The 20,710-nt window shown below is 42.7% G+C and overlaps 1 protein-coding gene across 5 annotated transcripts in view; it reads right to left on the reverse strand.

Annotated features, from left to right (window-relative positions):
* Positions 1-337: 337 nt before the first annotated feature.
* Positions 338-20,710, reverse strand: part of IQCH (IQ motif containing H) — a 255,954-nt gene continuing 235,581 nt past the window's right edge. For 2 of the 5 annotated variants that reach the window (XM_017851107.1, XM_017851105.1), the window contains one exon: positions 338-440. In XM_017851107.1, the coding sequence (XP_017706596.1) occupies positions 357-440 (84 nt within the window). In that variant the 3' untranslated portion in view covers positions 338-356. Of the gene's footprint in view, positions 441-18,978; positions 19,102-20,710 lie in introns of all 5 variants that reach the window. The other 3 variants (XM_017851104.1, XM_017851106.1, XM_017851108.1) reach the window with 3 other exon arrangements.

A 20,710-nucleotide genomic window follows, 5' to 3' on the forward strand; every position in this document is an offset into this window, starting at 1 on the left:
CACAGTTTTTGGTTGTGACAATCTCTGTTTTGGTTCCATTGTGACATTTCAGACTCACGTCCAACATAAGAAAGCTCTGCTATCTTAGGTGCTGGGGTTTGAAAATGGCAGCAAGTTAAAAGTCAACTCTATTTCAAATAAAAAGTTTCAAACCATTAAATTTAACTAACGGCTTCAGTGGGAACCTTACAGTATTGACCCTGCACACTGTAAAATATGTACTGCTTACAATAAAAAAAAGATGGTTTAGCACTTGTTTACAATACAGCATGAGGTATTTTCAGCCCTTGTATAGAAATTAACCAGAATCGTTAGTTAATTAACACCTCACCTTAAAATTGGTCTCGCCTTGCATATTAGGTGCTGATATTTCTTGATGGATGATGAAGAGATTGTGAGCAAAGGTCATGAGGACCCCCTGGAGATCCTCGCCGATTGTTCTGTTAATGATATCCAAACAAATGAGTTTACCAACGATTCCCCTCACATGCTTAAAAACAATCGCCCTCTCATTTGTGCCTGTCTGGTGATGGAATTTAATGAGTATTTTCAATCTCACAAGGTGGCAATCTTCAGGGAGATATGAAAGATAAGACTCCATTTTAACTTGTCAACAAAAAGGATTTGCCTAATAAATATTTTTTATTAATCAACTTAGCAAAATACAGCAATAGGGTCGGTCATTTCTGGTAAAAGTCTACTACTGAGCTAGGATGTTGTACGAGTTCATTTTAAAAATGGTTTAAGTTACTTTAGGAGAATGTCACTAAGTGTGATCCTTGCTGAATGATTTCCTTGTCTATGGAGACATTTGCATCTCAGTATTCTAGAGACTTTTGTCTGGTGTTTATTTTCTATTTCATGTGTACAAGTGATTCCTACCACTTAATGAGAGTGTCCTGCCTATTGTCAGAGGAGAATGTGCCCTGTTCATGAACAGCCGTCTTTGTAAACCTGAACATCCACTTTAAGATTTCAGAGACAACTTGCAAACTATCCTGTAGCATTATAGGGCTCCCTATACAAGGTAGTCACTCAGCGTAGGCTTTGTGGTGTAGTGAAAAGAACACTAACTTCAGGATCAGGAGACAGACCACATACTGTGTGACCCAAGCAAATCATTGTCCCTCTCTAAGCCTCAGTTTCCTGTCTATGAGGATCAGTTAATTCTGAGGCCCTTCTGTGTTCTAACATTCTCTGGTTCTATGACTGCAGTTAGGGATGAGAATAAGATGGGCAGAAAACAATAGAAAAGGACTAAAGGCTTTCGAGAGGTCTATGTCAACCGTGCCCTCCCTGAAGGATGCGTGAATAGTAATAACCATCTAGAAGGTACACCAATAGGACTATTTCTACCATTGAAACTAGCCTGCAGGTCAAGGCATCTTTGCCTGAAATCTCACGTGCAGGTGTAGGGACAGCTGGGCAAGTTCCTTTTGGTAACCAGTCTAATTATTAATTCTGTAGGCTTCAGCATCAAATCCACCTTGCTGCTAGGTCAGTTTGATGACTGGGAGTTTCTCTGTTCATGAAACAGGCTCTTCTTCTATCTCCTACTTTCTGTGATGGTTTTCCTCTTGCCTGGTTCCTCTATGCCCGAGTACCCACCTGCATTGCTCTTCCTGTGGCCCATACCTCAGGAACTCTGCCTCTGCCTTGGTGATGCTACCCCTGTCTCATCCCATCAATTCCAGGACACAAGTCCTGCTCCTGAGTGTCAGCCTCTGCTGGGCTCTGCTGCCTGCTGAAAGGCTTTCCTCATGCCACCCCCTATCAGCCTGGGTCTCCAAAAGTGGCCTCCTCTCTGAGTGCCTCTGGTCAAGCTCCCCACGACCTAGCTCTCAGGTTGTCCCTTTACTCTTTGTGGTTGGAACTTTCCTGATGGTATGAGCTGGTTGCTTCTCAGGATGACCTCCAGGCACCTGAATCCTGGGTCCTGTGTTTGGCCTGTCTGGTTGCTCTTCTCCCATCACCCGAAGGGAGCTAACCCCTCCCAGCCTCATCCTATGTACAAAAGGGTTTGTCTGGTTCCAGTCCTGTCCCAGCTTCTCCTTTGCAGTTAATCTTTCATGCCAGCTGGTGCCCAGTAAGACAGAGTTCATATCTCTAGGTTCTGATTTCTAGTTCTTTGTACCTAACTAACCCATCTGTCTGAATTCCTGGGCTTAGAAATATACTTGGACCTTGAACGTTTCCTGCTTAATTAGATTCATAACTTGGGAAAATACACATTTCTTATTCCCATGCTTGCCAACTTCAAATCCAGATGACTGCTTGGTTCTCCTAGTACCGGTAATTCCTGCTGGTCTATGTTCTGCCCAGCTCTGACATCACCGTGTCGTTTGGGGAGAGTGAAATAGGAAGTATTTAATCTCTGATCTTCCAGCTACTAGTGAACTGCTGTCCCCCTTTCCTGGCTTGTCAGCAGTTGACATGCTAGACCACGTTTACCTGTTTACTTGTTTATGCCCACCCCTCTACAGTGGCAGCTTCCTGAGAGCAGGGCTCATTGCTGTTTCCCCAGCACCTATAACTGTGCCTGGCACAGTAGATAAAATGCTTTCAAATTTTCTGGTAGGGAAAGATAGGGCAGGGAGGGAGCTGAGGGGCAGAAAGCCACTGGGAAGCAAGGGGCTGATCCTTTTCTGCATATGCCCAGAGGCTCTGTTACCATTCTGGATGTGAAGGCCTGCGTAGATAAGATGAAGGCAAGCTTGTTGAGATGTTATGGATTGAGGTCTCATTTCTGTTGCTATCAGGGCAGTGTGACAAACGGGTGAAGATTCCCTAGGGAAGTGACTTTCTTAACAAGACCCAATAAGTTTTGCATGTTTATGGGATCTTGGGGAAAGATTGAAACTCGAGGGGAGGACTCAAACAGCCAGCTTCCCTTCCCAGGTGATGGGAAGCATTTGAGACTGTAAGTGCCAGATTAAATTGTAGCCACATTCTAGTTCCAAAGGGGAAGGAACCAGAACATTTGCCTAAGTTCAAAAGGATCGATGAGGGTGAATATCACTGTATTGATAATGGTCTGTTATGGCTGACAATGCTTTGGCAGAACAAAGGACTATACTTTGGATAGGGAAGTTGAGGCCTGTCCTATGCAGCCATTTGCTTGTTGTAGTGTGTACCTCTTTGGATCAGTTTCCAGGAGACTGACCATAGTAGGGTGGAGGGGAGGTTGGGGAGGGAAGGACTGAGGCCACATAGGAACATTAATGCTTAGTAGAGGAATTGGATCTTATTTGGTTAGTGTTTATGAGACCAGATCTTTGTGTATATGTTTCTGTGTGTTTCAGTGTGAGGCCACAATGTCTACACTGCTGTAGGTTACGAGGAAGAGAAATACAGGGCAGAGACAGTTTCCCAATTAGGTAGGATGACTTAAAGGTACCAAGTAACCATGTGCCAAGATACGAAATAAGAGATGACTCAAGGTTGTGGCTCTAAAATTCTGAGTCCCAGATAGGAGACAACTTTGCTAGGCTCCAAAATATCCCAGAGGGAAATCTGGGAGAAATGCGCAAGCCTCCGAGTGTTGCCAGCAGTCTGTGCTCAGCACATGCGTACCTTGAGAAGATTGCGCCTAGGATGAAACTGGATCTGAGGAGGAGCTACAGATCCTGCCTGTTGTGGGGACATCGTGTGAAGTCACCAGAGCACAGAGCACTTTTCTAAGTATGCCAGAATGACAACTGCCTTCCACAGTCAGGACAACTGAGCTGGGTCCCCATAGTGAGATCTGATGTGCCTTATCTGTGTATGCATTTGGGTATAATATGTTGTTAAGTCTAAACTTTACCCATCAATTTCAGATAATTAATCAATTATACTTATAAACCCCTATTGACACATCTAAAGTCATTTTATAAAATACCTAGGCCGGCGCAGTGGCTCATGCCTGTAATCCCAGCACTTTGAGAGGCCAAGGCAGGCGCATCACAAGGTCAAGAGATCGAGACCATCCTGGCCAACACGGTGAAACCCCGTCTCTACTAAAAATACAAAAATTAGCTGGGCATGGTGGTGCATGCCTGTAATCCCAGTGACTCGGGAGGCTGAGGCAGGAGAATCGCTTGAACCCAGCAGGCGGAGGTTGCAGTGAGCTGAGATTGTGCCACTACACTCCAGCCTGGGCAACAGAGCAAGGCTCCATCTCAAAAAATAAAATAAAATAAAATAAAATACCTGAAGATCTAAATAAAGAGAGACTTCTAAGAAATCAGCATGTTGATTAAAATGCATAAGAAGCATCATTCTTGTTAGCCGTGATTGTCTATTTCCTTAGCTTCTTTCAACTCACAGATACACTTCATACTCACAACATTCCCAACTTGTGTCTCTTCATGTGCTCATATAATATAAAAACAGTTCCTTGCCTGTCCTGTAAAATTTCAATGGGGAGAAAAGAAATAGTATATTATCTCAGAAACAAAGTACAGAAAATGTTACTGGCACAGAAAGACTACTAAGATTGATTTGATTTGAAATCTAGAGCTACCTTCAGATATTATGAGAACACATTTGAAAAGGCTGTCTCAATTTGGAGTAAGTATGTTCTAGAAGAGTGCTTTTTGAGTATGATCCTCAGAACACCTGCATCAGAATCATCTAGTGTGCTTGTTAAAACGGCATTTTCATGGGCATCATCCAAGCTCAGAAGACTTGGCAGGCAAGCTGTCTTTTACCTCACTTCTTGGATGATTCTTGTGTACATCAAAATTTGAAAACCACTGTTCTAAGAGTGATAGGTTAAAAACATACAGGGTAGGCTGGGCACAGTGGCTCACGCCTATAATCCCAGCACTTTGGGAGGCTGAGGCGGGACAATCGCTTGAACCTGGGAGGTGGAGGTTGCAGTGAGCCGAGGTCGTGCCACTGCACTCCAGCCTGGGTGACAGATGAGCACTTTGGGAGGCCGAGGCAGGTGGATCAAGAGGTCGGGAGTTCGAGACCAGCCGGGCCAACATAGTGAAACCCCGTCTCTCCTAAAAATACAAAAAATTAGCTGGGCATGGTGGCGGGCGCCTGTAATCCCAGCTACTTCAGAGGCTGAGGCAGGAGAATCACTTGAACCTGGGAGGCAGAGGTTTCAGTGAGCCGAAAGGTCATGCCATTGCATTCCAGCCTGGGCAGCAAGGTGAAACTCCATCTCAAAAAAAGTTATATATATATATATATACACATATATACACCATATATATATATATATGGTAGCAATTTGTTCTGTGGAAAGAAATTTGTACTTCAATGGGAAACTATATGTTGTCTATAGCAGGGGTCTTCAATCCCTGGGCTGCAGACTGGTACCAGATTGGTCTCAGATAGGTCTTTGGCCTGTTAGGAACCGGGCCACACAGCAGGAGGTGAGCAGCAGGCAAGCAAGCATTACCATCGGAGCTCCATCTCCTGTCAGATCAGAGGTGGCATTAGATTCTCATAGGAGCAGGAAACCTATTGTTAACTGTACAAATAAGGGATCTAGGTTGCATGCTCCTTATGAGAATCTAACTGATGCCTGATGATCTGAGGTAGAACAATTTCATTCTGAAACCATACTCCCTCTACCCACCTCCACGTCCATGGAAAAATCGTCTTCCATGAAACCGGTCCCTGGTGCCGAAAAGGTTGGGGATTGCTGGTCTATAGCACTCCCTGCTGCCTTATCAGACTGATTCTACGGGAGATATTTTACAATTCTGTAAAGTGTAGGTAACTGATAGACAAGCAAATTCTGTCCAGTCTGATAAAGGCTGAGTTGATTTCCCTTTCCTGCTCTCTTGTGGAAAAACCTATTTTGCCTCCATTTGCTAATTTCAATATTCCTGAGCTATAAAGATGTCTGTTTTGGGATTCTCTTTTGAACCCGTTATAATATCTGCCTAGTTCCCTCTTTTTGTTTGTTTTGTTTTTTGGAGACAGGGTCTCACTCTCACCCAGGCTAGAGTTCAGTGACTCAATCACAGCTCACTGCAGCCTCGACCTCCCCAAGCTCAGGTGATCCTCCCACCTCAGCTTCCTGAGTACTGGGGACCACAAGCATATGCCACCACACAGCTAAGTTTTGTGTATGTTTTTCAGTAGAGATAGGGTTTTGCCATGTTGCTTAGGCTGGTCTTGAACTCCTGGGCTCAAGTGATCCTCCCAGCCTCATCCTCCCAAAGTACTGGGATTACAGGCATGAGCCACTGTGCTTGGCAATTCTTTCTGTAAATAAAATCTTTATCATGTGTTTATTTTTATATCTGTATGAGAGGCATGGCTTTACCTTTTTTTTTTTTTTTTTTAAATTATCTTGTAACAGTTTTCTCCAAATAAATAAGAAGTAGGCCGGGCGCGGTGGCTCAAACCTGTAATCCCAGCACTGTGGGAGGCCGAGACGGGTGGATCACGAGGTCAGGAGATCGAGACCATCCTGGCTAACACAGTGAAACCCCGTCTCTACTAAAAAAATACAAAAAACTAGCCGGGCGTAGTGGCGGGCGCCTGTAGTCCCAGCTACTCGGAAGGCTGAGGCAGGAGAATGGCGTAAACCCGGGAGGCGGAGCTTGCAGTGAGCTGAGATCTGGCCACTGCACTCCATACTGGGCGACAGAGAGAGACTCCGTCTCAAAAAAATAAAATAAAATAAAATAAAATAAAATAAAATAAATAAATAAATAAGAAGTAACCCTGGAGTTGTCCAACAGTGGAAATGACTGCCTTGTGAAGTTGTGAACTTCCCTTCACTGGAAAGCTCAAAAAAGGAAACTATATTCTGGGGCTTTGGTAAAAGAAATCACATGCCAGAATTATGACCACTCATCAACTTCCCACTTTATCAGGAAATCTGAGCTTTGGGACAGACAGTGGACTAAACAGTGGCTGCCAACGCTGGCTGCACATTAGAGTCATCTAATGCCTGGGCCCTACTTCCAGAAATACTGACTTATTTGGTCTTGGGTGGGCCATGGACGTAGGGCCATGCTGAGTCATATTGGAGCCCAAGGCAAAGGAAAAAATCAGCAATCTGGTCCTGTTTTCATTAAAAATTTTGATATTTTATTCATAATGAATTTTTTGCAGTAATGTTGATTGTTAAAATATTGCACTAAAATATTAGTTATCTTTATTAATGAGGGTTTTGTGTATGTGTGTGTGTGTGTTTCCTTAAATTTTGTGCTCAGGAAGAGTGCCTCACTTGCCTTACCCTAATTGCAGCCCTGCATGGGCATCTGCATTCTTTTTTTTTTTTTTGAGATGGAGTCTCACTCGGTCACCCAGGCTGGAGTGCAGTGGCGCGATCTTGGCTCACTGCAACCCCCACCTCCTAAGTTCAAGCAATTCTCCTTTCTCAGCCTCTCAAGTAGCTGGGACTACAGGCTAATTTTTGTATTTTTAGTAGAGATGGGATTTCACCATGTTGGTCAGGCTAGTCTCAAACTCCTGACCTCAGGTGATCCACCTGCCTCAGCCTCCCAAAGTGCTGGAATTACAGGCGTGAGCCACCGTGCCTGGCCGGCATCTGCATTCTTTAAAGCTCCTCACTGAGGTCACTCATGGACAGCCAGGGTTGAGAACCACTGCCTAGTACATCTCTGGCATCCCTTACCGTGCTGTCCAGTATGGTAGCCAATATCCACATGAGGCAACTGAGAAGTTGAAATGCTAGTAGTACAAATTGAGATGTGTCATAGCTTTCAAAGCCTTAGTACAAAAAAAGTAGGAATATCTCAATAATTTTTATACTGATTACATGTTGAAATGTTCGATATACTGGATTAAATAAAATATATTTTAAAAATTAACCTTACCTATTTCTTTTACTTTTAAAAAATGTTGCTTCAAGAAAATTTTGAATTATATCTGTGGTTTACATTAATGGTTTTCATTATAGTTCTATTGGACAGTGCTATTCTAGGGACCTATGGTTAACATAAATATAACAAATCCTTTCCAGTAAGTGGTTCCCATTTCATAAGTTTATAACCCCCTTTTAAAAAATAGTTCCATATTGAGAAGGAGCATCAGCAATGATCTGGCATCAAATCCCCATATGCAGAGCAAGTTCACAGAGGTTTCATTTCCAGGGATATGTGGGATGTTTAATGGATTTTTTTCCTGCTGGGAATAGAATGCTTGGTTGGCAGAGACTCCTTTCAGTACTTTAAAATTATGTTCCCAATTGTCTTCTAGCTTTCGTAGATTATGTTGAAAACTGGCCAGGATGGGTGGCTCACGCCTGTAATCCCAGCACTTTGGGAGGCCGAGGTGGGTGGATCACGAGGTCAGGAGTTTGAGACCAGCCTGGCCAGCATGGTGAAACCCTGTCTCTACTAAAAATACAAGAAAAAAAAAATTAGCCAGGCATGGTGTCACGCACCTGTAGTCCCAGCCACTCAGGAGGCTGAGGTAGGAGAATTGCTTGAACTTGGCAGGCGGAGGTTGCAGTGAGTCAAGATCACGCCAGCCCGGGAGACAGTGCAGGACTCCATTTCAAAAAGAAAGAGAAGAGAAGAGAAGAGAAGAGAAGAGAAGAGAAGAGAAGAGAAGAGAGAAGAGAAAACTTAGCTAGCAGTCTTATTGCTCATTTGAAAGTCAGGTAGTTATTTTCTAGCTACTTTTAAGATTTTCTGTTTCTTGGCTGGGCGCAGTGGCTCATGCCTGTAATCCCAGCACTTTGGAAGGACAAGGCAGGCTGATCATGAGGTCAAGAGATCGAGACCATCCTGACCAACATGGTGAAACCCCATCTCTACTAAAAATACACAAACTAGCTGGGCATGGTGGCGCATGCCCGTCTCAAAATAAAATTAAAATTAAAAAAAAGATTTTCTGTTGCTCTTCAATTTTCAGGAGTATAATCATGATGTGCCTAGGTGTGATTTTCCTTATATTTATCTTGCCTGAGGTTTTTAGTGCTTTTTGAATGAGGTTGGATATGTGTTTTGATGTCTTTCACTAGGTGTAGGAAATTCCCAGCCAGTATTTATATAAAATCACTCCCTCCTCTCCTTGTGGAACACTAATTGCAGGAAAGTTAAAGATTGTTTCCTCCATGTTGCATGTATCTCTGAAGCCTTTTTCTACATTTTCATCATTTTCTCCCTCTGTGTATAAGTTGGAATTTTTTTTCTACTGGCTTGTTTTCTAGTTCACTAATCATTTGTTCTGATAACCTATTAAATTCATATATTAAATTATTAATATTGTCACACTAATTTTTGGTTCCAGAATTTCCATTTGGGTTAAAAAACTGATTCTAGGTCTTTGGTGACATGAACATATTACGAACATACATGTTTTCTTGAACATATTAGTCCTAGCTATTTTAAAGTCCCTGTCTTTAAACTCTATTCCTGCTGGGAATAGGATGCTTGGTTGGCAGAGACTTTTCTTTCAATACTTTAAAATTATGTTCCCATTGTCTTCTAGCTTTCATAGATTGTGTTGAAAAGTGGCCGGGATCGGTGGAGTTATGAGTCACCTGTGGATCTTTTTCTATTTTTCCCCTTTGTTTTCAATGATTTGGTCCCTCTTTTAGTATACCTTATGGTTTTTTATTGGATGATGGTCATTAAAGATGGAAAATTGTAGCAGCTCTAGATAACATCTTCCTTCAAAGAGAGAGAGTTAAATTTTTGTTTTTGGCAGACAAGTAGAGTACTGACAGCTCATCTTGATGTATCAACCATTTATTTTATTTTATTTTGTTTTATTTTATTATTTTATTATTTTTTGAGATGGAGTCTCACTGTGTCACCCAGGTTGGAGTGCAATGGCATGATCTCAGCTCACTGCAACCTCCACCTGCCAAGTTCAAGCAATTCTCCTACCTCAGCCTCTTGAGTAGCTGGGACTGCAGGTGTGTGCCACCATCCCTGGCTAATTTTTTTTTTTTTTTTTTTTTGTATTTTCAGTAGAGGCAGGGTTTCACCATGCTGGCCAGGCTGGTCTGGAACTCCTGACCTCATGATCCACCCGCCTTGGCCTCCCAAAGTGCTGGGATTATAGGCGTGAGCCACAGTGCCCGGCCCCTGATTTTATTTTATTTTTGTATTTAAAAGTTTTTTTTTTGAGACTGAGTCTCACTCTGTCGCCCAGGCTGGAATGCAGTGGCATGATCACAGCTCACTGTAGCCTCGAGTTCCCAAGCCCAAGAGATTCTTTCATCTCAGCCTCCCAAGTAGCCAGGATTACAGGTGTGTGCCACCATATCCTGCTAATTTTTGTATTTTTGGTAGAGACAGGGTTTTGCTGTGTTGCCCAGGCTGGTCTTGAACTCCTGGGCTCAAGCAATCTACCTACCTCAGCCTCCCAATCCCATGCCTGGGATTACAGGCATAAGCCACCACGCCTGGACTAAGGGTTGATTTTAGCTGTTGTTGGACCTGGTCTATTTAAAGGTTTTCCCTTACGCTTTGTGTTTAGTTTTTTCTGCTAGGAAAGTGTACTTACTCCTAGAGTTTGGTCCTTTAGCAGTCTCCACTGGAAACTTGAGGTGTTTATTAGGAGCCTTTCAATTTAGCAGGCTCCAATCTCTTCCCAACAGCATGTGACTTTTGAAATATCTGCCAGATCTTTAGCCTCCCAGCTACTGTTACATTTTTCCCACGGATTTCTTGGAGTCTTCAGCTGTTCATTCCACCAGGTATAAGTCAATTAGGGGTTTAAATGGCATCCATATGTGAAATTTTTGGGCTCGCTTCTCTTTGATCACCTTTGCTCTAGGATTTTGGATCTCAAGTCTCAAACAGTTTGATAGTTTTGAACTCCAGTCTCTGTCACCTCCCAACACTTTGGGAGGCTGAAGCGAGCGGATCACCAGGTCAAGAGATCAAGGTCATGAGGTCAAGAAAAAAATCTGTTTAGATTTATTTCCTAACACATTTTAAATGTCCTTTAAAACTTGGGGAATATGACACTCGCCTTAGATGCTTCTGTTCTTTCTTTCTTTATTTTTTTTAGAGACGGAGTCTTGCTTTGTTACCCAGGCTGGAGTGCAGTAGCATGATCTTGGCTCACTGCAACCTCCACCTTCTGGGTTCAAATGATTCTTGTGCCTCAGCCACCAGAGTGTCTGGGATTACAGAGATGGGCCATCGCGCCCAGCTAATTTTTGTATTTTTAGGAGAGATGGGGTTTTGTTATGTTGGTTAGGCTGGTCTCAAACTCCTGGCCTCAAGTGATCCGCCCGCCTCGACCTCCCAAAAATGTTGGGATTACAGGCGTGAGCCACGGTGACTGGCCCTTCTGTTCTTTTAAGACTATTTTAGTTGCCCATCAATACCTTCAAGCAGTTGTTTTATATATATCTATCCAGCCTTTATAATCATTTTTAGTGAAAGAGTTAGTTAGTTGCAAGATACCTTGTCATAGTCAGAATGTCTAGATTTGGCAGGACATTTACAACTTTCTAAGAAAGGTGACCAGGAATATTCTTAGCCTTCATCCAGAGAAAACAACAAAAATGAAAGGCTTACACAAAACTGTTTTCCCTTATCCCATAAAACAATTCCATATTTTATTTTACCTGTGAGAGATGTAAGAGTCTACCCATAGGCAGCTACCAAAGTAAACCTCAATGTTAGCAACATTTTCCCCAGGCAACTGCAATCTACTTACATACTCCAGTATCTCCCTTGACAATATGCTCATGTGTTACTACCTGGCTATCAGATTCCCAATTGCTATCCTACTCAGGCCCATTTCCCAGGTAGCATCTTAGGTTATAGATCTTTTTGTTTGTGTTTATCCATCTTTCTCCCTGCTCAATGATATTTAAAATTTTACTTCTGTGTAAAATTCTTTTCAAGCTAGTTATTAGAAAGCACCATAATACATAATTTTTTTACTAGTAAACTTGCAAAGTGATTTAACATTTTAAGTCTCAGCTTCCTCATTTACAATATCAGAATGAAAATGTCTACCTTTCAAAGTTATTGCAAGAATGAAACAAAATGTGTGAAAATATTTAACAAGGTATAAAATACTATCAAACAGAAATAACTATGGGTGATCCATGATATCTTCTAGATCAGGTCTGGCTCTCTTGATCTGAAAAGCCATGAACCAGAAAGAAAAAAAAACAAAAGTATCTATTCAGCCCTCACTATTCAAAAACTGGTGGAACAGGACTGGGTAACTGCACTAAATACTTCCATTTGGAAAGAGAAACAATGAGAGAGAAACAGAAGACAGGACTTTGTAGTAATTCTGATATCCCACTGGGCAGACATTTCCAGGGCCCCTATCCTTTGGGTGGAAAATGTTCCTTGATTAGCTCTGATCCCAATTACTTCATGAGCTTAGACACTATTCTTTGTGGTCCTTGACTCTGCCTTCTGAGATTTTATTTTTCATAATTGTCCTTGGGCCACATCTGAAGTGGATACTAAAGATTATATTTTCCTTAGCAATTTTTAAAGAGCTGGGATCTTGCCATGTTGCCCAGGCTGGTCTTGAACTCCTGGCCTCAAGTGAGCGGTCCTCCTGCCTCAACCTCTTGAGCAGCTAGGATTATAGGCACAAGCCATCCTTAGCAATTTTAAAACTTTCTCACCCACTTCCTGCCTCTAGATGGTTGAGGGCCCAAGGGTTGTTTAAAGTCTTAAGCAGCGACAGTCTATCCAGACAGATTTCTCTTGACGTTGAGTTCTTTAAAGAACTTAGTTGGTTTCTAATCTGTTTGATTTCAATCAGCTACAAGTACCAATAGCTACAACACGGAGGTCTTTTGTAGATACTTCTTAAATTTTCTATATTTCTTTGCTTTTTTGCTTCTATGCCTCTCTCTTAATTTCAGTTATCTTAAGCCTATCAGGCTTCAGTAGGAGAGCTATACCCTTTTCTTTTACTCTTTTGTTCTGTTCTCTTTTTCCTGAGAGAGTCTTTCTAAATGAAAATATGTACTTGATATGGTTTGGCTGTGTCCCCACCCAAATCTCGTCTTGAATGTAGTTCTCATAATCCCCACGTGTCATGGGAGGAACCCAGTGGGAGGTAACTGAACCATGGGGGTGGTTACCCTTATACTGTTCTCATGATAGTGAGTTCTCACTCGATCTGATGATTTCATAAGGGGATGGTCCCCCTTTGCTCAGCACTTCTTTCTCCTGCCATCAGGTGAAGAATATGTTTGCTTCCCCTTCCGCCATGATTGTAATTTTCCTGAGACCTCCCCAGCCATGCAGAACTGGGAGTCAATTAAACCTCCTTCTTTTATAAATTACCCAGTCTTGGGTATTCTTCATAGCAGCATGAGAATGGACTAATACAGTACTGGATGCCGTAATCTTTGTTGGATTCATACTCTAAGATACTTTAATTCAGAGGTTTTAATAGTAGGTTATAGTCATGCCTTTAATTTTACTCATATTGCAAGGCTGAGTTTTAATTGACTTTGGTTGTGCAAATAAATGCCTCTTCAATTTTTAAAATTCTCATTTTTGAGGTTTAAAATCAGTTCAGCTTTTCCCATTTTGCAAAGTGCCAAATTTCTGGGATCTCTCTATTCCCTTTCATTTCTGCTTGCAAGATGTCTGATTCATTTAGAAGCTCATAATTTTTGTATAATACCTTGCCAAATGCAGTCAGCAATGCCCAATATAAACCATTAACACTAACATTTCCAACTGTTTCTCCTAGAGCTGTAGGTACATTAGGTATATTATTTGCCTTCCAAGTAATTGCAGGTATCAATTTTGCCAAATATTTCACCACTTCATAACATGAATTGTCATCCTTCTGGTTTCCATTAACAGTTTCCCAGCCACTCATTGCCTGACCACCAAGCCCGTACCAAAATTTTAGGTTTCTGTTTTAGGAGCATCTTCTTTTGATATTAATTTCTGTATCAACCTGGTTAGGCTGGGTTATGTTGCAGTAATTCAACAAAATTACTGGTTGTTTCTAACAACGAAAGCTGCAGTTCTTGGTCCTGCTCCATTTCCTACATGGGTTGGCATGGGTCTTTGATCACTGTGAGTATGTGCAGGGACCCAGGCTGAAGGAAGCTCTGTCTCAATGTGTTTCCATGATTTCCAAGGCAGGAAAAAGGATATGGCAACTCAGGAAGTGGCTCCTACAGGCTTCTGCATAACAAGGACACGTATTACCTCTGCTTATATTTCACTGGCCAAAGCAAGTTATGTGGCCATGCCCATCTTCAGGAGGAGGGCTGAGGAAATACAATTTCGTTATGTGCCTGGAAGGAGGAGAATCAGAATATTTGTGAGCAGCTCAGATGATTCCCACCATGGCAATACCCTGGCCAGAGGAAATGATTGCTGGTGACTGTGGAGCTATTTAGGATGGTGGCACACTGCCTGTGTATGTGTGATACCAGCCCTGCCCCACACTGGTGCAGGCAGTAAACATGACGCCTTTCTCCATATGGCTTTCATTACAACTTTAGTTCATTAGGAAGTCAGTGGGGTTATTCTGTAGCATTAGAAAAATACCCGGAATGAGATCCACCAAGTTGCTTACAAACTCAGCAATGCTCCCTTCCCATATGCGTCAAGGAAAAATAAACTCATAGAGTGATCTAATTTCCCCTTTTTTTCCCTGGGACTTTGGACAAGAACATCATTTGAAAGTCTGTGATCATAATGGGAAGAAAAAATACTGCTGAGAATAAGGACTTTTGAGGATTCTTCTTTCGGTAGCACTGACAATGATGTGTTATTAATGTTACTTTCTTTTTCTGGAACGAGCACCCACGTTAAACTCACCCAAGAGTGGGAGCAGGTTACTCTGGAATTTGGGTAAATGATCTTGTTTTAGACTCAGCATAACCCAAAAGGCAATAAAATTTTAGGGAAATTGCTAAACTTTCTTTTCTCCTTTTAATGTAGAGATAGTCATAGGGGCTATGAAAAGAAGTCTGTGTTTCTCCAGCTGAAGAATACGTAAGAGGTACCTAGAGGGGATATATTGGAAATAGATTCCAGAATTCTTATTGGACTGGGTTGGTAATATTTTAGAAATAGAGACCGTTGGTGGGAAACAGTCCTTAGGGGGAAAAAGGGCTTATATAGGGGACACCTTGTGTAAGACGAAGAATCATGCTTGACTTTGTAGACAATTATGGGTTCAAATGTCAGTTCCACAAAATTCCTGGCTGTATGACCCTGGGAAAGTGCTTAAAATCTTTAAGCCTAAAGTCCTCACTGTAATATGGTAGAAATAACACCTTCTGGCTGGGCGCTGTGACTAAAGCCTATAATCCCAGAACTTTGGGAGGCCGAGACGGGCGGATCACGAGGTCAGGAGATCGAGACCATCCTGGCTAACCCGGTGAAACCCCATCTCTACTAAAAAAAATACAAAAAACTAGCCGGGCAAGGTGGCGGGCACCTGTAGTCCCAGCTACTCGGGAGGCTGAGGCAGGAGAATGGCGTAAACCCAGGAGGCGGAGCTTGCAGTGAGCTGAGATCCAGCCACTGCACTCCAGCCTGGGCGACACAGCGAGACTCTGTCTCAAAAAAAAAAAAAAAAAAAGAAATAACACCTTCTTACAGGACAGGCATGAAGAATAAATGAGATAATGAAGTAAAGTGCTCAGCTCAGAGGCCAGTACGCAGTAGGCACTCCATAAATGCTGGTTCACCACTTACCATCCAAGAAAAGGCAATTAAGACAGCAAGTGAAGAGTCCTGAGCAGGGATGGACCCCAGGGTCTGAAAAGATGAAAACTCATCTCAGGAAAAATAAAGCAAAGATACTGCCGGAGAATTTCCAAAATGTTCAAATAGTCATGTGACTCTTTCTCAGATTTTTATGACTCAACGTCTTCCCTCTTTTCTTGTACGTCTTCTCTCTTTTTTTGTACTTCTGTTTATTATCTGCGCCTTTTCTTTTTTCATTTCTTTTTTTTTTTTTTTTTTGAGATGGAGTCTTGCTCTGTCGATAGGCTGGAGTGCAGTGGTGTGATCTCGGCTCACTGCAACCTCTGCCTCCCGGGTTCAAGCCATTCTCCTGCCTCAGCCTCCCAGGTAGCTAGGATTATAGGCGCCTGCCATCACACCTAGCTAATTTTTGTATTTTTAGTACAGACGGGGTTTCACCATGTTGGCCTCGATCTCCTGACCTCATGATCCGCTCGCCTCGGCCTCCCAAAGTGCTAGGATTACAGGCGTGAGCTACCGCACCCGGCTTATCTGCTCATTTTCTTTCTGATTATCCCCTCCTCCTCTTTCAGTGGATGCTCTGTCTCTGGATTTTCTCCTCTCTCTTTTCTTCTGTTATCTTTTTCTTCTTTGCATTGTTTCATCATCTATTGCCCTAATCTATATTTCTTCTTCTTTCTCATTTTATCTTTCATCTTTTTTTAAGTTGTTGTGCATGGGTGGCCTGGAGGTGAGTCTATGGAACTCTGCTGGAAGTGTCTTTGGTGCCCCTGTCTGCCTTTTCTTTCTTTTTTTTTTTTTTTTGAGACAGAGTCTCGCTCTGTGGCTGGAGAGCAGTGGCACAATCTCAGCTCACTGCAACCTCTGCCTCCTAGGTTCAAATGATTCTCCTGCCTCAGCCTCCTGAGTGGCTGGGATTACAGGTGCACGCCACCACGCTTGGCTAATTTTTAGTAGACATGGAGCTTCACCATGTTGGCCAGGCTGGACTCAAACTCCTGACCTCAGGTGATCCACCCACCTCGGCCTCCCAAAGTGCTGGGATTACAGGCATGAGCCACCGCGCCTGGCTTCTGTCTGCCTTTTCTGTAGCTGTCTTAAGTGAGCTCCCTGACCCTCAGTGGAACCCTCTCCTCTGCGCCATCCATGTGCTTCCCCCGGCCTTAGCCATCTGTTTCCCCTATAAAATCTGCTCTTGGAAATAGATCCAATCAACTCAGAGACTAAGGAGTAAATAACCCATAAAGTTTGGTGCTTTACTTACCCCAAGGGTACTTGAACTTCAGTCAAATACAAAGTCTTAAGCTCAAGAAATAAATCTCTAATAATAATTTCAGGCAATAGAAAGTAATGACGCACTTTTGGTGGGAGGGGCGGGAAGGGCAGGAGACTGTCCCTGCCAAATATGCCTTTTTACAGAGTTGTTCTACTTTTGATATTGTAGGATAAAATAAAACAAATAGATTCAGATAAAGTTAGAGTTAGATTTAACCATCTTCTGGTATGTGGAAGTGTTTTGGTCTAATCAGTTTGGGGCTAAAAACTATTTAATTCCAAAGGGATTGTGTGTAGCAGATGTAACAATTAATTTCAGGTAAATCAGTTCAATCTGGCTTCTTCATTCTCTCTTTATTTTATCAATTTTAATGTAATTTGCAAGGGGATCCAAACTCCACTTTACTTGTCTGCAAACAGCACGAATCCATCTAATCAAAGAGTCTCATGTGCCCTGACAGTGCCTGGCAGCCTGCTGGGGATTGCCAAGTGTCAGCCAGACCATTCTATTCACTTGGCCTCATGCTGAAGGTCTGCATGCTTTTAAAGAATGTATAAATTTTGGGACTGGGTGCGGTGGCTCACGCCTGTAATCCCAGCACTTTGGGAGGCTGAGGCGGGCGGATCACGAGGTCAAGAGATCGAGACCATCCTGGCCAACATGGTGAAACCCTGTCTCTACTAAAAATACAAAAATTAGCCAGGCATGGTGGCACGTGCCCGTAATCCCAGATACTCAGGAGGCTGAGGCAGGAGAATTGCTTGAATTGAGGAGGCAGAGGTTGCAGTGAGCCAAGACTGCAGCATTGCACTCCAGCCTGGTGACAGAATGAGACTCTGTCTCAAAAAAAAAAAAAAAAAGAAAAGAAAAGAAAAGAAAATAGAACTTATAAAATTTGATCCTTGAAAATTGTACTGGTCTCAAGTATAAAGAATATAAGTTAATAAATGTAGAACTGAATATCTACAAATCAAAACATCTGATCGACCGGTTACTACTCAATTCTTATGTCATTATATATACCTTATATTTAATGTGGGAGATGAATATATTTTAAGATGTTTGAGGTGCTGTGAAGTGGGTCTTCCATAAGTAAGAGTGTACAGGGTTACTCAGGGTCTTAGAATGGCCCTGAGTGTGAGAGACTTGAAAATCTGAATCAAAGTGGAAAAACATGAAACTATTTCTCTGGAGTAACATGAGTCTCTAGGCACAAAATGGAGGTTCTGTTTTTGGCAGGAGACATTGCATTGCACTTGCCCCTAGTCAGCTACATCAGGATAAAGCAGCTATGCAGGGGCCCCTGGTATCATTGGAAATAGACCAAAAGTAGAGAAAATGGTTTTATCAGCACTCTCTTCAGAAATAAATTATCATATGTTGGTAGGAGGATGCTACGGACTGAAATGTGTCCTAACCTCCCAAGTGACTGTATTGGAGGGCCTCTAAGGAAGTGATTAAGGTTAAATGAGGTTGTAGGCGTGGCGCTCTGATTAACGGAACTGGTACCTTGTAAAAGAGACAACAGAGATCTCTCTCTCTCTCTTTCCAATATGTGAGGACACCACAAGGAGGCAGCCATTTACAAGCCAGGAAGCAAGCCCTCACCAGGAACCAAATCTGCCAGTGCCTTGTTCTTGGACGTACCAGCTGCCAGACAGTGAGAAAACACATTTCTGTGGTTCAAGCCATTTAGCTTGTGCTATATTGTTATGGCAGCCCCAGCAGACTAAAACAGAAGCTATTCATTGATAAGCAGCTTTGGGTGGGATCAAGAAGCTCAGGGCCTGCTTCAGGATCATGAGGTGGTCCCCAAAATGCATCCTAAGTCTGGAGAGCTTGCATGGCTTCTGCTTTACCAAAATAGGTGTGCAAGATTGGTGACGAAGTAGAACTTTCCAGGACTAAGTGCTACTTTCTGTGGAGTTGCGTATCTGCTCTTCCCCAAGCAGCAATCAGCCTTTCTCTACAGACACGTCAAACTAATATTAAAGAATATCTATTTGAAGGGGCACCAAATTATTAGCTACATAGATCACCCACAGGCATGCCTTTGGTCCACCCCTGGCCAACTGTAACCCTTCATACCTCCAGATCATAGCCAATGCCATGGGCCCTACAGATCTGGAGAAAAACATAGTGGAAAACCAGCGAGAGATTGCTGTGTCTTAGCTGGGTGGTCATCACTGCATAACGACTGGTTGCCAGCGTCTGGAAAGGAGCACAACTGAATATTAAACAGATATTTAAATAAACTTATAATTTTTGAATACTTGTAGATTAACAAGAAAATTGCAAAGGTAATTCTGAGAGTTCCTATATCCCCCACACCCAGTTCTTCTATTGTTAACATCTTACATTGCTCTGATACATTTGTCACAACTAAGGGAACAAATTGCTACATTACTTTTCATTTTTTGAGACAGGGTCTCACTCTGTCACCCAGGCTGGAGTGCAGTGGCGCAATCTGGGCTCACTGCAACCTGTGCCTCCTGGGCTTAAGTGATCTCCTGCTTCAGCCTCCCGAGTAGCTGGGACTACAGGTGTGTGCCACCACACATGGCTAATTTTATTATTTTTTGTAGAGACAGTGTCTCACTATGTTGCCCAGGCTGATCTTGAACTCCTAGCTCAAGCAATCTGCCAGCCTTGGCCTCCCAAAATGCTGGGATTACCGGTGTGAGCCACCACACCTGGCCCTACATTACTATTAATGTAAATCCATACTTTATTTCTATTTCATTCATTTTTCCCTAATTCCTTTCTTCTGTTTCAGGATCCCATCTAAGATACCACACCGTAACTAGTTGTCATCTTTCCTTAGGTTTCTCTGGGCTGTGACGGCTTCACAGACTTCCCCTGTGTTTGATGATCTTAACAGTTCTGAGGAGTAATGGGCAAGCATTTTGTGAAATCTCTCTCAATTTCAGTTTGTCTGATGTTTTTCTCTTGATTAGACTGTAGTAATGTGTTTTTGAGAGGAAGACCACATGGGCAAATTGCCATTTTCCTCACTTTGTATCAAGGGTAGATAGATGGTATCAGTGTGACTTATCACTGATGACGTTAACCTTTATCACCTGGCTACAGTGGCTTTTGAAGTTTGTGAAAAAACTTTACAGGTTTCTCTGCTGTAAAGGTATTTTCCTGCTCTTCCCATACTTCAACCTTTGGCAGCAAGTCACTGAGCATGGATCACCTCCTTGAGGTGGCCAATATTAGAAATTTGATGCTGCTTTCTTTCTCTGGGGAAACTGCTCTTCTTTATCTTGCTTGTCTATCAGTGAAAGCCATGCCAAAGAGAATGGTGATAGTAGGGCCAAAGTGCTGTCATTACGTATTTCCTGAAACATTTAACATTTAATATGTACCAGATAAAGTACTGGATCCTGGCAGTTTTATAGCATGTTCTTTGTGAGATGTGATATTTGCCTTAGTCAATCAACTGTTTTTCTCTGGATAGCTGGAAATGTGGAAAACTGCATATAGGGCCATGGCCAACCTTAGGGCATAGAAGATAAAGGTTCTTGGCTTGGTTCTTGAACTGTGGTGGTGCACAGGTGCTGGGCAACTAGGTACCCGGACTTGTGCAGTGACTTGGAACAGGAGTAGGAAAAGGAGGTGCTGCTGGTCTGGAGCTGGCCGTAAGGAATCGTAGTGACCTGACATGCATTATAATCAGGCCTCCGGCTCGCCTCCTGTCTCTGAGATAATGCAGGGGAATTAGAGTGTTCTGCAGAGAATAGACATCATTTCCTCTCCTGCATCTCTCTCTCTCCCTCTCTCCACACACACACACACACTCTCAGATTTCGTGGCA

This window comes from Rhinopithecus bieti, unplaced genomic scaffold (assembly GCF_001698545.2).
Source record: "Rhinopithecus bieti isolate Rb0 unplaced genomic scaffold, ASM169854v2 scaffold_31548, whole genome shotgun sequence".
In the NCBI taxonomy this organism is placed as follows: Eukaryota; Metazoa; Chordata; class Mammalia; order Primates; family Cercopithecidae; genus Rhinopithecus; species Rhinopithecus bieti.